Below are 20,978 nucleotides of genomic sequence, written 5' to 3'. Positions count from 1 at the left end.
TAGATAAAGAACAGAAGCCCTGTTGGAAGTAGAGATGAAAGTCTGTGGGCTGTAATCAAGGAAAGTGGCCCATGAATGACCTGAATGATCAGAGAAACTGTACTGGAAGAGATGGGCTGCAGTTGGCATCCTCACTGGTCAACTTCTGAGAGCTTATGTAACAAGAGAGAAAGGCACTGTACAGGTACCACATGATGCCTGTACAAACCCCACACACAGCTTTTTGTACTGACTATAAAGTCAGTGTGCTCTCCAGCAATCTTACCTTATGGTTACTACAATCAAAGATTTCTTTGCTGAGGAGAACATGTAGATCTCTCACTTTACAAGGGAAAGAAGACTGAGGGAAAGAAAGAAATAATCTGATCTGTATTGCAATCAGACTTGGGGGCCAGGCAGGAAATCCTGTTTCCAAGACAATTAGATGAAAAAAGGAAAATCTGAAGTATTTTCTGGAATACCTACATTGATTCTGCAGGTCACATAACAAGATCAGGATGGCCAACATACCAGTGCAAGTCAGTAGCCTTCTGAAAGCTGTTTGGCAATGGTGGATCTTGTTTTTCTCAGTTACTTAGCAATGCTTGGCATTCACTGGCTGACAGCTGCAGCCAGGCTGCCTATGCAATACAGTATGCCCACCAAAAGATAGCTTTGTTCCTTGTTGTGATAGATAGTTCCACTGCATAAAGCGCTCCTCTCTTAGCTCCTTTTGTTTCTGTATTGAACCAAGGCTGTGAACCACAAACTGCTTGGCTTATATGGAATACACTGTAGACAGTTTCATCATGATGTGTTTGTGAAACTAAGAAAAGCAAGAAGAGAAAGGTTGAGAGAGAAATTTATTTTCAGAAGGCATTAGTATACTTGAAACTCGAAATAGCTTTTTCTTTTTGCAACTTGCAACCTCCTGCCTTTTTCATTGCTCCATTCTCCTTCAGCCTCAGTAGCCTGTGATGCTGGCCAATGTTTGGGCAAAGCCAGTGGTGCTTTCTTCAGCTTCTCTCTTGGAAGCCCAGGGTACCTGATAATCTGGGGAAAGCTGGTCACATAGAGCTTGGTGGGACTTTGCCTGCGATTTGTAGACAATTTCCAAGACTTTTGCATAGTTGTTAATGTAATAGTGCATTTGTTTCCTTGCTTTAAGGATACGAGTGGTGTAATTTGTACTGGATTATACAATGGCCTCGTGGATGTTCGTGCCAATTTTTGAGAACGTGTTTGGCAGATTCCTTCATTCCAGCTGTGTCAATACATGAGCTTGAGGTCTTTTTCTTTTCTTAAAACAAACAAAAAATAAAGAAAACAGGGAGGGGAAGCCCTTAGGTATCTATTGAGCCATCGCAAATAGCTGCAGATCCAGCACATGGGGAGATTAACATTATGAGAATACTAAGATAAACTGTGCATTTTACACTTACATGTATGTGCATAAATTCACTATTATAATAAGAGGTAAGTATGTAAGTATTTTTCTGAAAGTGTAGCTCTGGAAGACTTACCACCTACTAGTACATAAGAATTGAACAAATACAGTAATGTGGTATTTCCTCGTTGTCTAATACTCCGAATATCCATCGTCTCCACTAGTGATGTAACCCATAAAGTATTAGAGCTGATTTGTATATTATCCAGTTTTTGCTTTTCCCATGATTTTTTCCCATGTTCTAAACATTTCTGCTTATTCCAGAAGTACAAGAAAATGTAGTTCCAGTCCCAATAGAAGACTAGAATGATACTTGTTTGAATGCAGAGGTCAGGGTGTGAATTTCTACATATGTTTGTGCATATAATGCGATGTGAAAGCAATCCAGGCAAGCTAGATGCTTAAGCCAGAATCTGAGATTCACTTGGGGGCTCTCAACTGAGCACTTATGTACACACCTAGTCAGCTCAGATACTCTTGGTCCAGGAAAAACTTGTGTGGCAGCAATAATTAAGATATTTTATTCACATGTGGTGCATCCTCTATGCTAGCTAGCTCTGCAGCCAAAGGAACTGAGTATAGCAGCAAGGGGGAGAGGTACTAAAGGCACAGCTGAAGATCTTCCATCTGCCAACCTCATGTAATTGGTAGTAGGGGCGGAGGAGGATGATTAACTGGAAGGATGGGGATAGCAAGTCTGTAACCACATGAACTGGAAGCAACTAGTTACCTTAACAGGTAGTTACTGCAATGAAAAAAACTATTTCAGTTATAACACCACACAATCTTTGGGATTCGTTTCTGATTTCTCTGAATTCAGTAATAACTAAAGCAGTGCAAGGAATTCAGTTCCCTGTGCTGCTTCTTAGCCCTAAGTACGAGCTTGAGTATTTTCTTTGAGAAGAGAAGGAAAATGCTCACATTCCTTAAACAAAAAAGAAAAAAAGAAAAAAGAAAAAAAAAAAACAACAATGAAGCAGTAGTACTAGAGTTTCTAGAGTACTAGAGTTATTTGTAGTTCTCCATTCAGCTTTTAGTGGTCTGATAGAAAAACTGTTTCATGGTTCATATAGAAATTACAATTCCCCTGGCAGCTGACAGGTTTTCTCTTATGCTGGATTACCAGAAGAGGAACTGCAGGCCAAGATACCTTTCACTTTTCTCTCACATGAGAAATCTAGCAGCTCAGCTGCCCAGCCAGAGCAGTGTGAGATTCTTGGTATATTTCCTCAGCAAATATGAAAACCTCTTAGGGAGGAGTAGTAATATAGACTATAGCAGGTTTGGTTTTTTGTTTACTTCTGAAGTTGTACCTGGAGGTCAACCACAGTAGTTGCAAGCAAGACTGGAACCCTTATACTCTTGACCTGTATGCTTTTGCAGACATCTAGGGTTGCAGTGCTTTTCATAATGAGGCTTCCATTTTGAAGTGGGTTTGCCCCTGGGAATGCATAGATTCTGTGCTGCTGGGATGTAGCTCTAGGACTTGAGTCAGTTGGAGGGATTGTGACACACAGTTGAGCTGAAATCCTAACATGTGGCTCAGTCTGGTTTGGTATGGCACATAAAAGGCTGTGGATCTGTGCTCTGAATCTTCATTATGTTCCAGTGGGATGTCTGGCACAAGTACATCTTTCTTCCTTTAGCATATCCTTTGTTTGAGCCCTGCTTCCATCTTTAAAGGGAGGTAAGCCTTGCTTATGGCTGAATGGTGGCTGCAGTGAAATCTGTGGTGCATGCAGGCTGAGAAACCCTGTGTTTGAAGATGAAAGCTGCCTTTAATATTTCACTGACTTTAATAATTCACCCAGAGATGACAGCCTCAGTCTGCTGTGCAGTGACTCACATATGGACCTCTATACCCTACACCACAGTAAGGACCACATGAGGAAGACCTCTTGTGTGTATGCCCATATATAACAGAAAGGTGCTTCTTTGTGAATCACTAGCATGCAAAATGCTCTGAAATCAGGCACTGGCCTTATTTCATGTGATTTCAGTGCTTTCAACCAGGTACTTTTGCCAAATGTGTGGGAATAAGCAGGCCTGTGCAGAGAGAAGAGCCAGCATGTGCAGTGGTAATATCTAACAGTATATGGACACTGCAGTGAAACTGTAGGAAGTGGGTGTGAGAATACATTTACTGCAGAAAATCCCTCATGCAAAATGCTACTTCTGATGTCTGTCTTCTGTGTGTTCTTTGGAGGTCTGTCCAAAGCAATTATAGCTGGCTTCTCTATGTGTATCAAATATACATGCACTGTGTGGGAAGTAAGAGCTCTAGAGGGGAGGAAGAAGCAAGTGCCTGCATCTGTACAGCAATACTCGCACCTGAGCTGTTCTTTAAAGAGGCAGATAGCAACTCTGAATGAAAATAGTAAGCTAGTAAGCTGTTGGTGTGAAAATGCCTGTGTGCCATATTTGAAGAGGCCTGATGGCATCTAGTACTGCTTTGCAGGACAACTCAAGTTGTTGGAACTGTCTTTTGAGATTTCTTGATCTAAGGCAAAAGGATTTAAAAGGTAGCAGCTCTCTGAAGCACAAAGAGCGCATGTCAGATGTGCCAGACTGCTGCTTGAGTGTGGTTTTTCCAAGGCTCTTGAGAGGTGGAGTGTTACTTAAGTGTTTGTTTAGAAGAATGCGTTGTCCACTCATGCAGGAGAGATTCCTATTCCCTTTTTACAGCATTGCTACCCTTGTTTACTTTGGTTAATCTAAAAGTTGACAGTAAAAATCTACAGAGAACTTAATGGTTGAGAGGAGAACTAGAGACCAGTATTCAGCAAGAGCACACTATCTTTTTAATAAAGATTTTTGTGGCTCCTCACAAGCTACTTTTGTTCAAGCCCTGAATTTTCCTGTCTGTGTGGAGAAACAGACAGTATGGAAGCAAAGATGGATGAGGGTCAACATAAGCAAAACTTTCACAAAATATGGTCCTTTAACTGTTTTCTAGTGGTTTCCCATATGGCTGGTTGGTGATGACCCTTGCTTTCTTAACTCTACGTTTTTGAAGGCTTTTGGAGAGGGAACTAGCAATATAATTAAAAGCAGGTTTATGATTTTTAGAGTGTTTTTTTGGGGGGTCATTTATTCTTAAACGTCACTAATCTGTTTCACAGTCACCGTTAATAGTGTGTAGGGCAAGTAGAACCTTTCATCTCTTAATAGCTGATGTAGATCCATACCAAAATCCGAATTATCAGAAACTAGATGGACCCCATGAGCACTGAGATATCTTGGCTATTGCAGTGAAGGATGCTGACATATTCCAACCAATCAGTCAACTCATACGGGGAGAATGTTGCATGCTTACCTTAGAAATTCATATTCATGGATTAATATTTAGGCAGTTTTCAGTAATGCAGCAAAACTTAAGCTGAGCTTGGTTCCCTGGCTGCAGTCCTCTATGTGCCTCCTCTGGGACTGAAACTCCCTTTGAATCCTTACCAGGGCTGAGGGCTGGGTAATGATCTCCATCTAGACATCCGTGCCACATCAGCTTTTGAGCTGCGTTTTGATGTCTGAAAGTCAGAGGCATCTGTAAGGGTTAACTTGAGCTACAAGTCACTGCCTAATTTTTACAGATGGTGTGAGTGCAAGAGCGAACCTCAGACTGGCTTGGCAGCGCACACAGATAACTTTACATAATTCCATGCAGATGTTGCTGTAGAATGGTTTTAATAATGAATTGTGAAGTTGAGCTAAACTCCAGCACAGAGAGAAAACTCAAAATAAATGCAATGTTTTGTTCTGTTTCAAAAGTAAATTTTCTAACGGCGTTTCTGCAATACTGTGATGGTTTTGGAAAGATGGCAGGGGAGGGATGAGCAGTAGTAGGCTTATTTTAGTCCTGACTTTCTGCAAACAAAGGCCAATCTGGTGAAGTTGCCTGTAGACCAGGAGCTCTGTAAATTTACCAAGTAAATAAGTAGGTGGTGCTGGTGGGGCCGAATGGCAACTGCCATCATATATTTGATGGATTGGTAGTGCAGACTAAGTTATGTCATTAGCAGCTGGGCAGATTTGCTTTATGCAAGTTGTGGGTCTCATGCACAAGCTGCATTGTGACACTCACCTGCCCTTCAGCCACTTTCTTCTAGTAGTCTCTTAGTTCTTGCTCTATGCTGGTTATTTCCTTTCAGTAAAGGGAATGGCTTAGATGTGCCATCATAATTCAGATTTCTTACCTTGTACAGTATGAGCTACTTCAGCAATGCCGCCTTGGCCACTCTGAAACTCCACATTTTTCTTGTGAGCGTCCATTTGGACTTTTCTTCTTTTTGTGCTTAGTTGCCAGCATGTACTAAACAGTGTTTGCTATCCCTGTTGATACATTACTGGTAAAATGAGGAACAAACCATGAAGATGCATTTTTGAAAGTGTCTGGCCGATTCCAAGTGTTTGCTCCCTGTGGCCTTCATGGCAGGAGACTCCACCTCCTGCTGAGGAGGAATAACTAAATTTAAACTTTCCAACCATGAGCTTTGTGAAGCAAAGTTTCCAACCCTCTGCTGGGCCAGAAAATGGAAAGCCGTGTCTGAGCTTGGAGGGTAAATAAATAGAGCAACCTAGCAGCTGTGCTGTGGCAAGTGAGAGGGTTTGTTCCTTGGGGCACGTTTCCCTGCAGCAGGCTCCAGGAATGAGAATGAGGAATTCTAACTCATGTCTTCCAGTAGAATCTTCCCTAACAAATTTCAGTACGAATATGGGAGGAGCAGATTTGCAGAAGGGCTGCATGGCCACCACGTGAGTCTGTGATTTGACAGAAATTCATTAAGTTTGTGCCCCATCTATTTCCAAACCAGTCCAGCTTGTCTCTGTCTTAGCTCATCACAGGCAGGTTCAGGCTCCTGTGAAATTTCTTAGTTTTTATGATGGCCTTTAAAGTATGTAAACTGTTTTGAAGCGCTTGTGCAGAAATAACTGCTTTCTCATAGCCCTTTGAGGAGGCTCTGAAACTGGTGTTGAACAACAGCTTGTCCTATTCTGACAAATCAGCTTGCATATCTGGGGAAATATTAAAGAAAGTAAAGCACTTCCATTGTCTTCTTCACTTTTTATTGTCCTGTATCTTAGCCCTGTCCTTACCTGACAGGAGCAGAATGCAGTTCTACTTGGAACTGAGAGCCATGCTTTGTTGAGCGAGCAGTTCTACACTGAACTTAACACAAGAGTCTATAACTTAATGTAGCCAAGGAAGAAAAGAAGTAAGGATAGTTATGACAGGGATGCACTTAACTGAAAGTTGGATGACTAAGATTGTAGGTGAACCATCCATAGCTGTGATCTTAAGGCTGTCTAGTCAAGTAGAGTTTGTTGCCGTTAATGTTTTCGTAAGCCGTGATGGAAACATGGAGGTTCAGATGTTGAGGCAAATAGCTTGTGTTTACAGCCTGAAGTCGTGTTTCAGTTGTATTTTTCTCCTCATTTCTATTCTGTTCAGTACTTCCTGGGGTGTTGAATTCTGGTCATGATTGTTGAATAACAGCCACAGTGACAAGTGCACTGGAAGCACGTATATCCTAGCCTGAAATCTGTGCCCTTCTGTTACTTTCTAACTCCTATTTTTAGTTTTATTTTGGTGATGCACTATATCAGCATTTGTGCTACGTCCTTCATTTTCCCTGTGCTGAGGATGTGTTTCAATTCTGTAGATGTACACTCTGCAAAAACTTTGAGAGACTGAACTGAGTAACTAAAATCAGAGTCATCGTGGATTGATTTCAGAATTCTTAAAAGAAACTGTTCCTTTACAACTTATTTCTTTATTTTTGTGACCTGCTTGTGCTCTCATCTGGCACAGTGAGAGTGTCTGATTGAAACAGCCTCTTTCTAGGAGGCTGCAGAGTGATTTAAACCTACTGTAAATGTTCTGACTCTGTACCTGCTTCTTAGTAGCATCTCTCATTATTCTTGCTCTTACTGAGCAACTTTTTTTTTTTTGCTTCTTTTTGTAGGATGGTGGTTTGTGAGCACTGCAGAGGAACAGGGCTGGGTCCCTGCTACATACTTGGAATCCCAAAACGGAACCAGAGATGACTCTGACATCAACACATCCAAAACTGGGGAAGGTATGAAAGCTTTTTGTTATTAAGGGGAAACTGGTACTTGCTTTACTTTGTGCTTTTCCACCTGTAGAAAACAACTTTAAAAACTTTTATTGCTGTTTGTGGCTGCTAATCCGCTGCAGTGCTCTTCTGATTTTTTTGTACTGGTACATAAATTGTTGCAGAAGAAACTGGGGAAAAGTACCTGCCTGTAATCCCTTTGTGACTTGGATTGTCACTGTAACAAAAACTTCTAAAGCTGAAATGATGCTCTTTTTAACACTGTTAAATGGTATGAAAACAACTTTTGTGCAAGTCCAAGGAGTGTGTCCTAGTAGAGATCTTGGGCTGTGTTGGCTGCTGAAGGAGCCATGCTGAACTTGCACGGCTTATCTGCAGAAGTTACACAAGTGAGAGCTGTTAATGGGAAGATGCTGCTTTTTGAAGCCACAGGTTTTTTTGAAGAAAGAGGTTCAACTTCAATGGTGGCTTCTCATTACCCTTTTTAAATTAATACTTGAAACTGCTGCTTATGTGGTCTGTGAGCATGCGGAGGTCTTATTCTGCTAAATGTGAGACATCATTTGTCATGTATATGTGTTCAGCAGTGCTGGATTTTGGCTAAAGATGCTTATTCAGGTTCCAGAAATGGACTAGTACAGCCTCATGTGTTCCCCTTTTCCATTATGAAAGACTAACCACATCTTAATGGACTTTTCATGTAGTAACTGTGTACAAAGGACACTTTTATTATTTGCTCATTCTAACAAATCGCTAAATTTGTAGGTGTTTTTGACATGATGCTTATTCTACAATTATGTGGAAAATGAACTGACCTTTCTGTCATACAAATAGGTTTTGGGATGTGTTGGGATGACTCTGCCCATTAAGATAGATAACAGCCAAAACATTACTTTGTGCTGGACATCAAGAGCCGTATCTGTAGCTTATTGAAATCTTTGGCTCTAACTCTTCTTTCCCTGCTCAAAGCTACCCATATCCTGGGTCACTTAAGATTTAGAGTTCTACTGGTAGACAGAGAACTAATATGCGATGTTGTAATGTCTTAGCAAATGCAAAAGCAGTTAGTGAGGTTTCTGGTGGTAAAGAATGACCAACTTACCGCTCTTTTCTCAAAGAGTTGAAGAATGTCTTGTCTGTTGATCTGTAGCTGCCTCCCTTTTCCTGACTCTTAAATATGGCGCATGCTTGACAACCTTATTGCTTTAACTGCTTTCATTTTAAGATCTCTTCCTTTCATGTTGCCCTCTGGAGTGTACTCTGCACAGGGTTGTTGCTGCATGGCAGTCAGTCTTGGTAATGGAAATTCCATCAAATATTTTCTTATCTTCTTCTCGGCCCTCTTTAATCTGCTGTATTGCTCTCCTCAGCTATGGTCAGCAGTCACATTCCCTGTCTTACTGCAAATCCAGATACACTGAAACCTGAGACCGTTCTTCCCATGTTCAGTTCCATCCCAGTGACAAATCTAATTGCATTGCCTCCACAGCTGCTTTGATGTGCCCAGCTTTTCTTTGCTTTTCAGTAACTTTGTTCTATGTTATTAACCACAAGCTGAGGCTTCTTTTGTTCTTTTTTTCCCTCCATTGTTTTTTTTTTTCTTTACTTGAGCTATTTTCCTTGCCGCATAGTGAAATGTCCTCCTAATATTTCTTAGTAGAAAGGAAAGGCTTTCTTCAAGAGTTGGTCTTTCCTTATCGTATGATTCTATGATAAGGGAAGACCAACTCTTGAAGGATGAGGGGAAATGGCCTCAGGTTGTGCCAGGGTAAGTTTATGTTGGATATCAGGAAAAACTTACTTACAGAAAGGGTTGTTAAGCACTGGAATAGGCTCCCCAGGGAGGTGGTTGAGTCACCATCCCTGAAAGTGTTTAAAAACCATTTCGATGTGGTGCTCAGAAATGTGATTTAACAGAGGGTAGTTAGAGTTAGGGTCGTATGGTTAGGTCACGGTTGGACTCAATGATCTTTAAGGTCTTTTCCAACCTGAGTGATTCTATGGTTCTAGGAGCATGTAAATACTTTCACAGACAACTGGCCAACTCTCAGTAAGCAGGTGAAGGGGTTCTAATAAAACTGATCAAGTTGCATTAACTGCCCTGGTCTGTGCGTGCAGAGTGTATATGACAAAATTGTTTCTTATTTGAGCCTGCACAACATTTTTCTTTAGGATGAGGGCAGTCAGCTGCTACCTGGGCCTGTGTTTAGAGCAACAGCTGCTTACAAAGTTTGAAAAACATTTGGAAAGCAATACAGAGAAACATTTGCAGCCACAGAAGCTGTTAAAGTAAGCATCCTGAAGTAGTCCCCTTAATTAGATGCTTTTTGATAAATAATGCTTCTAGTGGCTAAGTATGGGATGATGGGGGGGGAGAGGGCAGGGGCATCAGCTTCTTGTTTAGGGAAGGTAATTAATGTTTTTCTTACTTGAGCAGCCAGTCCTTCCCCTGATCAAATCATTTTACTGTTCCTGGTTGCCTATGGAGCGCATATCTAGAATCCCATGGAGCCTGCTCTCACAAGCCTGAGAGTATATTCCCAAAATGCCTTCAGAGTCAACATAATGGAATTAGTATATGAACAGCTTTTGCATTAATCTGATAGCACCAAGCATGCTTCCAATAGAAATGAAGGTCTTTCATTGGAAGCATGGAAAAAGGAAAGTGTCTGGTTCTGTGCCAATCTGAATGTTCTGTGTTCACGTCTTCACAAGTAGACAAAGGAGCTGAAGTTCAGTTCCATGTATGCAATCTGGAAAACAAGTGGTGTCCTCTGTGCACAGCTGCTCTCACAATGTCATTTCCATAAATCTTTCATCTTTGTTTATAGTTTAAGCGTAAATTATTGTTTGAGTGTGGAACTGATTCACAGTTCTAGCTTGTTAGCTTCTTGAGCCTGCTCAAAAATGGGTTACTTATCAAAATAAGTTTTTATTTCCTTATATTTTTAATCAGTATGTTAGAAGTCAAGGTTTGAATCATGAACGTTATCTGTGGCAGTACTTATGAGTCCAATGTTGCAGTCAGTCTCCTGAATGCTGTTAAAAATCTGCTCACATATGAGAAATCATCTTTTGTTTTTCTACTTGGATTTTTTTAAAAAACATGATAATTTGCTTAAGAGAGAATTGAAGCTCAGTTGGTTTTGACTGTTACATGGAATGGACTGAATTCTTCAAAGACCCTTCAGCTTAACTAGCAGATGCAAAAGCAATGATAATGATCTGAACTGCCACTGCAGTCACCACAGGCAAATCTTCCTTTGTTGTACAGCTTGATTTGGGGTATATGTGTGTTTTTTTCATATTATTCTTAAAGCCAATAGCAACAGTAGCAATTTTTGACAGTTCTAAGCGATTTACATTTCTCAGGCTCAAGAGTCTAACTTGTTTCACTGTACTGTATCAACTAAACAGAAGTTTCTGCCTCCCATCTAACCTGTTCCTTTAACAAGACTGGTGCTTGTAAATGCCATGTTTTGTTTTTATTTCTCACCCTCCCACCATTATTATTTTTTTTTTCCCTTTTATGTTTCCATCCATGTTCCAAACTAGTTTCTAAGCGACGCAAGGCTCACCTGAGGCGCCTGGACCGGCGATGGACGCTGGGCGGGATAGTCAACAGGCAGCAGAGTCGAGGTGAATGAATAGCTTTGTATGGCAGCTGCCCTAGGGCACACCAAAAACTTAGTGCACTTTAATGCACTTGAATGCTCCCTAGGGTCTCTCTCCTCAGTACACTTCTAGAGGAAAGTTGAAGCTTCAGAGTTCTGATGTGTATGTCATATATGACAGATTGAGGGTGTCTTGGAGCCAAGGTTAGGCACCCCAAAAACTGGAGTTCTGTGTAATTATGTAGCATGACTGCTTGATCAGACTGGCAAAGTTCACATCTGTTGCGTTTTAACTTTGGGCACATCTGTACTCAGACTTTCCTACCTATGCAAGTACAAGGGCTATTAAGAGCCAAAAAAGAATTCCAGAGAGATCAGAGATGATCAAAGATATCAGAGATGTGTGCTGGAAAAGTGCTTGGTGTAGTAAGATAAGAACCATTCTGGTTGTGTCCTCTCTCCCCTGTAAACAGGGCTTAGTACTGGAGAAAGACTTCTAGGGAAGTTCTGAGAGCTTTTGGATGTCAGTCCTAGTTCTTCAAAATGCCACTAATTAGCAGCATCATTTTAGTTTTGGTCTGGTAGGAGCATGGCGGGGGAAAAATCAACCTCACCTCATGTTTTGAAGTTGCATTTGGAATCTGCTGAGGAATCTTCCAAACCAAGCACTTCTTTAGAGCATGCAACTCATGTTTTTTGGGGTAAAATACCACTTTCTCTTCTGTTCCCCACTTCTTTGCGTGATCATCCAGGTATTCAGTGCACTTTATAAAGGAAAGGGGGGAGAGGGAATCCACCACTTGTACTATTGTGTGAGTTTTACGTAACCTTTCTGAGAGAATGGAACCAGATGCAAGCAAAAGAGAAGCTTAGCAGCTCCCAGTAAAGGGAGAATGTATTTCTAAAGTTTCAGACTAAGCTTGTCCTGTCTTTGGTGGTAATCCTGTGTGCAGACCCCTGAAGATTCCAAGCAACAAGTAACTTCAGTGACCTTGGGAATTTGGGAGATACTTGTTTTTTCATATCAAACTCTGCCAGATACTTCCTGACCATTTAACTAGGAGAACTTTGGGGAATCAGTTTTCTAAGCACTCTGTTTACCAGTTTATACATATGTATATATTTTTTTCCTTTCCTATTCATACTATATCAGTAACAAAACTGTAAAAATGTAGAGGCTGCAGGGCCAGCCCTGTAGTGCAAAGTGCTGGTGATACTCAAGGATCCAAGTTGCATTCCCCTCTTTTCCCTCTTCTACTCATCGTCTGTGCGTACATCTTTTCCAGCCCTGCCCTCTGGCTGGTGTCACACTGTCTTCCCTGGCAGTCTTCCTCACCACACAGTCTCTTCTATCCCAGCCTTTGTCTCGCTCTGTAAAAATTTCTTCCCTTTTAGTCCCAAACAGTGCTGGGTTTCCAACTGTCTTGGGACAATGTGCTTTATCTCAAACTAGATAATGGCAGCAGCTTCTCAAGGACTGAGCATCTTCCAAAGAGGATCTGCTTGTATCAGTTCCCTCAAATGCATTTTAGCTATAACTGGCCACATTAGCTAGAACTAAGGTGTACAGTGTCATTTGAGATGGGAAACTAGGGAGTTCTTACAGGAGCAGGTTGACAGGAAGTAAAGCAAGTGATCTGAGCACTTGGGGACACAATGGAGGCAGTATGTATCTGGTATAGCTACAGACTGTACAGGTGTCCATCCCTTCCAAACTGCAGTTGTAGAAGTATGAGTCTTTTTGGATGTCCAGCCCACTGCTCTCAAACAGATCACAGTTTATGTGAGGTCTGGAGAGACTTATTTCTTGCTTTTTTTCCCTCCCATTCCAGCCCAAAAGGCTTCTAACAAGGCCAAATTTGGGTGGGTTTGCACAGAAATGACAGAATACTTGAACTGTGCATATGCTGTTGCTAGCCTTCGAGCCCGTGCTCCAAAGCACAGAAGAACACGAGGCTGCTCAAATATGAGGCTGCCAAAACTGCTTAATGCAGGGAAAACAGCTTCCCCTCCCCCACTTGGCTTCTTTCTTGGAAATAAATTCAATTAAACATTTTGGCTGAAATTCTTCCCACCCAGCAATATTCTGCTTGAGATGGTCCCAGCTTTTTGAGTGGTTAGCTCTGAGAGTTCACTGGAGTTCAAGGCAAGCTGAAAAGGATGCTTCCCTTCATTAGTGGTACTCAAGCATAAATAGAAACTTTATAACCAAGACTAGTTTTGAGATCAAACTGCTTAAGCCCTAAGTAAAGGAATTAAGATGGGTCTGAAGGCCAGGAGTTTAGAGGCAACTTGAGGCTCACTTTGTCTCTTTCCAGAGACCTTCAAAGAGGATGAGCATTCCCAAATCTCAGATATCAGGGAGTAATGTTGCTGGGTCTGCAAAGAAGATAGATGAAAGGCAAATTATTGAATATCATAGTATTGCTCCTTTTATAAAGCTGGAAAAAAATCTGCAAAGGGAACAGCTGTAGTCTGTTTTTACAAAGAGAAACAGATGACATTTGTTGCTGAAGTTTTCTCTTTAAAACCATCTGTGGTGTGCCCAGATCTAAGAGATTGTGTTGGTTTATGTTTCTCGTGTTGTTGCAGAGCTTTATTGTTGTGTTTTTCTTTTCCTAAAGTTGAATATTTCTAAATATGGTATATTTTCTACATTTTGGCCTGTAGTTTTGAGACCCAGCCTAATACAAATGCTGACTGTGAGGAGAAGTTTCAACATTTGTAGTTTTCCTCAGACAGACCGTTGTTGGACTCACAAGCTTCAGAGATCACATTTACTTGCACCGGGTGAAATGCTGTTTCTACAAATGCACTTACTTGGAACTCCTCCTAGAAGAGGGCTTGGGATTGTTTATGAGCTTATTTCACAAGAACTCATTTGTGCTATTAGGGTATGATTGGGAAAAATGGGGGTTTACATGCTGTTTTATATGCCAGATATTTGCTGTAAGTTACTGCTTCTCTGGGTTTGTGCCCAACACTCTCATTGGAGCTGGTACAAAGCAGGGGAGTACTTTACATTTATTTGTGCCAACAGTGTAGCAACACACAGACCATATTTCTGCCAAATGAACCTATTACGTAAGAGTAGCTGCCATCACAAGAAATAAGCTATTGATTGAAAGAGTTAAATTCTAGCTTGAAAAGTATAGGTCTTCCTAATGCTTGCCTAACTTGTTGGGAAAGTGATGGAGCAGCGGGGAGACAGCTCAGAAACCTCCAAATTGCTCTTGAGGCTTGAAGCCACCTCCTCGCCCCATTGCATCGTTCTGTAGCCTGTTTGCCAGCTGTGGCAGCCTGACTGCCACTTTCGAGTGCTAAATCAAATTGGCATAGAGCATTACATGTAGGTTAGTCTCTTCCTTTTCTTCTACCCTCCCACCCCCAGCCTTGTACTCCAAGGAAAGTAGTAAATGTTTATTACCTCTTGCTGGTTGAAGATCAAGCATGTGTAATTTAGAACTGTATAGAAGAAATGTCATTATTCTGTGTGTGTGTGTGTGTGTGTGTGTGTGTGTGAACAAGAAGAGGGGACAGGCAGGAATGGGAGAGAGACAAAAGCTGAAGAGCTCCTGTCTGCAGATGGTCACATTTGATAGCTGTGGCTAGTTCTTTTCTCTGCAGAATATTTAGACAAGGAAAGCACAGCCGGTGTTGAGTCGCCGCGTCTCTCTCTGGAGCAAGGAGACTTTTTCCAGAAGCAGGTCTGACAAAGGGGGGGAGGGTGAGCAGAGACTGCTGACTGAGGGGAAAGTATTTTGAAAGAAAATTCTTCTGTGGTTTGGAAGATGTAGGGTTGGGGCTGTTGCGTTTTGCTGAGGAATGGTTAATTGGTTAATTTCTAGCTCAGCTCCCCTCTATCCTCCCCCTAACATTTCCAACCAGGCTGGGGTCACAGAAAGTTGGGGGCATGTCCAAGCACCAGCTGAGCAAAGGAAATCGCTCCCTTACTTGGCTCCTGCAGCACTGTGGGTAGCTTGCACGCTTGTTTATGGAGAGAGAAGAGAGCAAACTTCTAAAATCTAGGTGAAGGAGGGGTGTGCAGAGCAGGGCGTTCAGAACTTGGAAACAGGAATGTCTGAGCGCTGGCCATTTGCCTGGGAGAGTTGAGACTGATTGTGCAGGGCTGGAAATGTGCGTGGTATTTTCACTGCCATAAATGCAAGGTTCCAGTCCCAAATACTTTACAGCCTAAACAAAGAGAAGGAGAGCTCATGCATCAAAGGAGCCTGGGCAAGTGGCAATTTGGCATGCATCTTATTACGACCAAAAGGTTTTTCACAGTGGAAAGTGATACTTATTTGGTATTTTTAAAAGCTTTTAGAGAAGGGCTAAAACTAAGCTTGTTTGGCAAGGCAGGAAGCTGGGGTAGGTGAAGCTTATTTTAGTAAGGATTTGAGAGTTTTGGGGTTATTTGATACCACGGGGGAGGGAGCTTACTCAGGTTGATGAGGCATCATGGGAAAGGCATGGGGCTGAGCAGGGAAAGATGAAAGGATTTGGAGGAGTGGGAAATGCAAAGGGGACGGAACACTTGTGTGTAGTAGGATATTAAAGCAAGATGGTAGCCCTAAGGCTTAAAAACTCAAGGTGGGGCAATTCAATTGGGTGCCACACCTGATAGAAAAGTGGCTGAAGAGCCAGAGTGTTGCTGGGGAAGAGCTGTGCGCTGGGAAGGGAGCAAAAGAGAAGAGGTGGCTGTGCAAAAGAGTTGGAAGAGCCCGAGGTCTAGCTGAGGGGAGCAGCAGTGATAGAAGATTTTGAAGATGTTGGGGAAAGGAGCTGTTACCTTGGTGATAGACTAGAAGGAATCTGAAATAACCAGTGCCAAGGGAATTGGGAAGATTGAATAAGGAAGATTTGGAAACTGCTACTGAAGTTCTATGTTACAGCTCTAGCAGTAAAACCATAGGTCTGCTTTCCTTGACCTGAGTAAGTATAAATCCAGACAGCCAGAGAAGGGACCAAGTTCCTTTCTCAAGACACCTCATAACTCCAGTGTGTGTGTGTGAGCACATGTGTAAAATCTGAAGTCTCGGTTTGACAGATGGGATTGGAAGGAACCTCTTAGGCTGTCAGCTTTAGTGCCTTGCTCTTTCTGACAATTAAATAGTTTCTTCACTGATGTAGCTTCATCTTAGCTGTTCTGAGGTTTTTCCTCTGTCTTAATGGGGCACCTGGTATGGAAAATGCCATATCCAGTGTCTAAAACTTTTTTCAGATTCCATTTTCTCCTGTAGACATAAATACAGCAGATGAAAACAAAAGGAAACCTGTTTGGGGGTTTGCTGATTAAAGGGAGGGTGATGGAATGAACGTCTCTGCTGGATCTTTAATGACAGGCTCTGGTTCTAGACCAAAAAATATTGTGAAGCATTATTGTCTTGGTCTGCTTTTATACAAGAATAAGTGTCGTTGGCATGAAGTCCTCCCAAATCATAATTTGACTTAAAAGCAATATTATAAGTACTTTTAAAGCAAAAAGTTGCACTTTGTTAAACTGCATCTGAAAATAGGTAGAAAGGGATGCATGGGCACTCTCAATTTGTCCTAACCTGGTTTTGGATTGCTTGATGTGAGCTACTTTCATGTTGCTTCCAGCAGTCTCAAACAGGACTCTGATCTCAAAGCTAGGGTAAGCTGCACCATCAGCAGACTCATTTGTGTATAGGAAAGGCCTCAGATCTCAACTTATGTAAATGTTGCTTCCAAGCCTCTACTGCCTTTCTTGAGGAGGCTTAAGGAAAAAACAGAGTAAAACAGAAGCCTGCTTTTGGGGAGAAGAGGAAGAAGGAAATAGGCCGATGGGGATGTCAGGTTTTGTAGTAGCAAGTGGACTCAGCACCGGGCTGCCAGAGGCTCTGGGAATACTCCAGGTAGGTGGTGTGGGTCTGCTAGTACAGGTAGGGCAGAAATTCTTGTTCACGTTTTAAATGTGTCAGTGTCTAGGAGGAAACAATGGCACGTACTAATCTTTGCCTTCCAAGCTAAGTGGGTTGCAGTTGGATAATGCATGATGTGACAGGCTTGTATTGTATCTCTCTGCCAAACAGGCATGCTTCTTCATGCGTGTTATGCTCAGATCTACAAGGGTAGCTGATTTTCCAGTGGAGGTATCTCCTTCAGTTCAGCTGGGGAAGATATCTTTGACCTGCACACTAGAAATATAGAAATATAAGGGAAATATTAAGATATAAGGGAATCTGTCTGGTTAAACTATTAACAGATATCCAAATGTCAGGTACTAAGAACAGATGTGCCCGTGTGCCATTTTCAGCTGATCCTGTAAGGGAGTCAGACTCTCATCTCTATTTCCAGAATGCAGCCCTGTTGCTGGTGTGTGTGTGTTTTGTATCACGTAATAAAGCTTATTCTGCCCACTTGACCTCAACGGTGAAGTTGATGTAATGGAAGCTGCAATTGGGGAATACAAATTATATTCTTGCTTGCTTTTTTCTTTTTTTTCCTTTTTTCTTCTGGTAATTGTTAAGTCAAAACTTGATGAATCAGGATTAAACACTTGTGAGTTCCTAGCAGAACTGGGCACGTAACTTTGTTGGTGTGTCTGGGATGGTTCACTGATGTGTGTTCTGTACTGTTGCCTGTCACAGTATCTGAACAAAAGCAGCATATTTCAGAATTGCCAGTGTAATTCAGTGCAGTGTCTTGCCACTGGCTGCTGCTGCTCTGCTGATTCTCTCATGAAGCCATTCATCTATGTTAAGTCTTTCCAGTAACTTTACGTATCAGTCATAAAGTGTCAAATATCTTCTCTTAAAGACTTGTGAATAGGATTCTGATATGTTGAATGCTACATCAATCCTCTTAAGTTGACACATCTATTGAAAGCTCCACTGCTCCCTCCTGCAAATGTTGGTTTATGTATAACATCCTCTGGTTGGAGACAGTCTCTGAGAAACAAACTGGAATTACACTTGGGTTGCAAGGAGACCCATGTCTTCAGAGTACTGTTTAAGTTACAAACCTCCTGTGTGTTTGTGGTATCCTCTGCACCACTGACAGAAACCAAATGTATGTAAACTTGGAAATGACCATAATTTTTGCTTTGAAAGCACTTTGCAAGGGGAAATTTTAATGGTGCCTTCCTGTTTTTGATCTGTAAGCTTAAAAATAGAACTGCTAAAGACAAACGTTGTAGGACCCTCTTTTTTTGAGTGGATTTTTACCCAGCTATGATTGTTTTGCTTCATGAGAGAACTTCTCACTCAGCCTTCTACTTCCATTCAGGCTCTTTTTAAATGTCTCCTTCCCTCCCTGCAGGGAGGAATCTCCTGAAGCCTCTCCTTGCAAAGAGGAGTTAACAGCTATAATACTGAAGATCTGAGAATGAAGGTGCTCCTAGATAGAATAAGACAAACCATGGCAGCTCAGAAAGACCCACCAGTCTCACATGTGCATCCTACTGTTATGACCCCCTGGATGGGATTACACCCTCCCTAGCAATGCCTTGCTTTTTTCAGGAGTTGGCCAGTGTCTCTGGTCATTTAGAGCCACTGACAGGCAGTATTGAGTGTGATGCAAGGCGGCAAGATGAGAGCAGTAGACCATGCAGTAATGACAGTACTGGAGGCTGAGTGCTGCTTAGGAGCAGTCTCTCCCCATTAAACCTAAGCAGTAGTGGAAAGATCAGGAAAGGCTGCAGCTGTGCCAACAGAGGATGTGGCCTCCCCTTGGTATGGAAATAAATAGGAGGCGTTACTTTTGGAGCTGCATAGATTTGAAACAGTGTTTTCAGTAGGATAGGAAGAGATCAGATGGTGACTGCATCCTGGTTTGCAAAGGACCCTGTCCCCAGACTTTGATTTCACTTGCATTTTCAGACTCGGACATGCTGCTGCTGGAGCTGATGGGTGACCGCTGTGGCTGCTCCTCAGCCACAAGAGACTGTGCTGGAGCAGGAGTTTGGAAGGCTGTGTTGCAGGTGTGAATGCCTGAGTCATGACTTTCCCTGTCCTCCACAGAAGGAGGTAAAATGCATCCCTGGAGACAGTGGGACTGCTATGCCTGGCGAGAGGAGCTGGAATTGGCTGAGTAGCTGACTGTAGCTACAGCAGGTGCGCGTGAGGAAGAAAGTAAGGGAAACAGAGAGACTCCTGCTGTAGCTGTAGTGGCAAGGGGGAACTTTGACAACCTTAGTTACAGAGCAGCTTTGGTGTGGGGTAGACCAAGCAGATCCTTCTTCCAATTCTAAGCAAGCACATGACTTAGCTCTTCGTAGCTGTCCTAGAAATGTCTCTGGAAGCATCTGGTGCTGTGTTTTTCTGGACTGTGTTGCAGCTTTGTACCTGAATTTACTCTTGGCTCTCCTTGGCCCAGGGATTTTCCAGAGTTGACTTTAGTGCTTGGGGCTTTGTGCATGACAAAACTCAACCACAGCAATCACTTTAAAGTGATTAAGAACAAGTCTGCCTTTACTGTACAGAGCAGGAACACAGAAAGGAAGACTCTTCTGAGACTCTGAAGCCAGGTTTCATTAGCTGCCTCAGTACTCATTGGACCCCATCTTGTAGCAGAGTATGTCTGTGGGGAGGGTGCTGTATCTTGATGTTGATCACAGACTGGAATTCCTTAGCAGTAATAAAGTAATTGCATTAACAGGGAGTAGAAGAGAATATTTTCCTTTAGGAGGCAAAGGTTTTCACAGGTTCTACTCTGTCAGAATTAGGATCCAATGCATCCCATTGAAAGGAGTTGATTTCAGATGTCATTTTACTGAGTTTTCTGCCATTTGACAGCCTGCCAACTTTTTTCCCCGCTTCTCAGGTGTTTCTTACTCTTTCTCAGTAAGGATTTACTTTCAATTTTCCATGCTTCACCCAGCAACAAAATGCAGTTGAACCACAAAACCCAACAGATGGCTGGGTCTGCTTCTCTCTCTCTGAAAGTGTTTTCCTCAACGTTCTCATAGCTCCACTGTTCTGCAGTGATCAGGAACTCTGGATTCACTTAATTTCCTGCCTGTACCTGTGCACAGACAACCATCCCTGTTTGTTCCTGGCTGTGCCTTGTGATTGCCAGCAGAAAGTGCTGGGAAGGCTGTTGGTGTGTACTTCAGTGATGGCCTTCGCTGCTCTGATCTAGCCACAGAAACTCATACTGTTAAATACACTGTAGCTCGGGTTCAGAGCAGGAGTTTGGTAACTGTTTTCAGTGCCAGCTGTGCTTTTTCAAGCTAACAGAGGAGAAGATTGACTAGAACATGACGGAGATGCTTCAGGAGATGACTCCTTGTGGGTGGGTGAAGATGCTGAGATGGGGGCTGTTTGCTCTGCCCTCTGGCTTGAGCTCACCTCTGCAGAGCCTGGAAAGGTGATAGCTGTTGGAGATGAGTAGGTGTTTGGCTCAAAGACCATGCTTGAAATCTAGTCTGTGCTTTTGAAGTATGTCTTGGCTTTCTTCTCCTTTTCCACTGCCCCTTGTGTACTTCTCTGGAGTGAGGTCTAGCAAAAGTGTATTTGCAAACACTTCACAACCCATGACTGCAAGATGCTTTATGGTCTCCTATTAAACACAAAACCCTTTTATTCATAGGTCTCTTCTTTAAATGCTGGTTCAAGCTCATTCCTGCCACTTCATGCTGCTCTGGTGGTGCAGGGAGAGCAGTGTGATAGGCCAAGCCCCTCTGTGCTGGGGAGCATCAGTCCCTATGGGGACCTGGGGCTCAGGTTTCAGTAACACAACGCTTTGTGCAGCCATGTACGTGTTCAAAAGAGCCAACTGGCTGGAGCTCCCGCAGTGACGCTCTGCTGATTTGGCAGCTGGGTTGATTCTGTCAAGTTACAGTATGGGAGTGAAGTCCAGCTACAAATCCTCTCTCTTACCCGCTTGAGGAACATGGGGAGG

At 42.5% G+C, this 20,978-nt stretch overlaps 1 protein-coding gene across 7 annotated transcripts in view; it reads left to right on the top strand.

Annotated features, from left to right (window-relative positions):
• The window catches only part of SH3PXD2A (SH3 and PX domains 2A), a 223,760-nt gene that overhangs the window by 182,431 nt on the left and 20,351 nt on the right, over positions 1–20,978 (top strand). For 6 of the 7 annotated variants that reach the window (XR_001556150.2, XM_032445343.1, XM_015867109.2 and 3 more), the window contains 2 exons: positions 7,387–7,500; positions 11,053–11,136. Coding sequence is in view for 6 of the 7 variants with exons in the window: in XM_032445343.1 (XP_032301234.1) it covers positions 7,387–7,500; positions 11,053–11,136 (198 nt within the window). In the remaining variant the exon portion in view is untranslated. The remainder of the gene's footprint in view (positions 1–7,386; positions 7,501–11,052; positions 11,137–20,978) is intronic. The other variant, XM_015867111.2, reaches the window with a different exon arrangement.

Source organism: Coturnix japonica, chromosome 6, assembly GCF_001577835.2.
Source record: "Coturnix japonica isolate 7356 chromosome 6, Coturnix japonica 2.1, whole genome shotgun sequence".
Taxonomy (NCBI): Eukaryota; Metazoa; Chordata; class Aves; order Galliformes; family Phasianidae; genus Coturnix; species Coturnix japonica.
The sequence above is the reverse complement of the archived record's forward strand: the minus strand, read 5'-3'. Positions and strand labels throughout refer to the sequence as shown.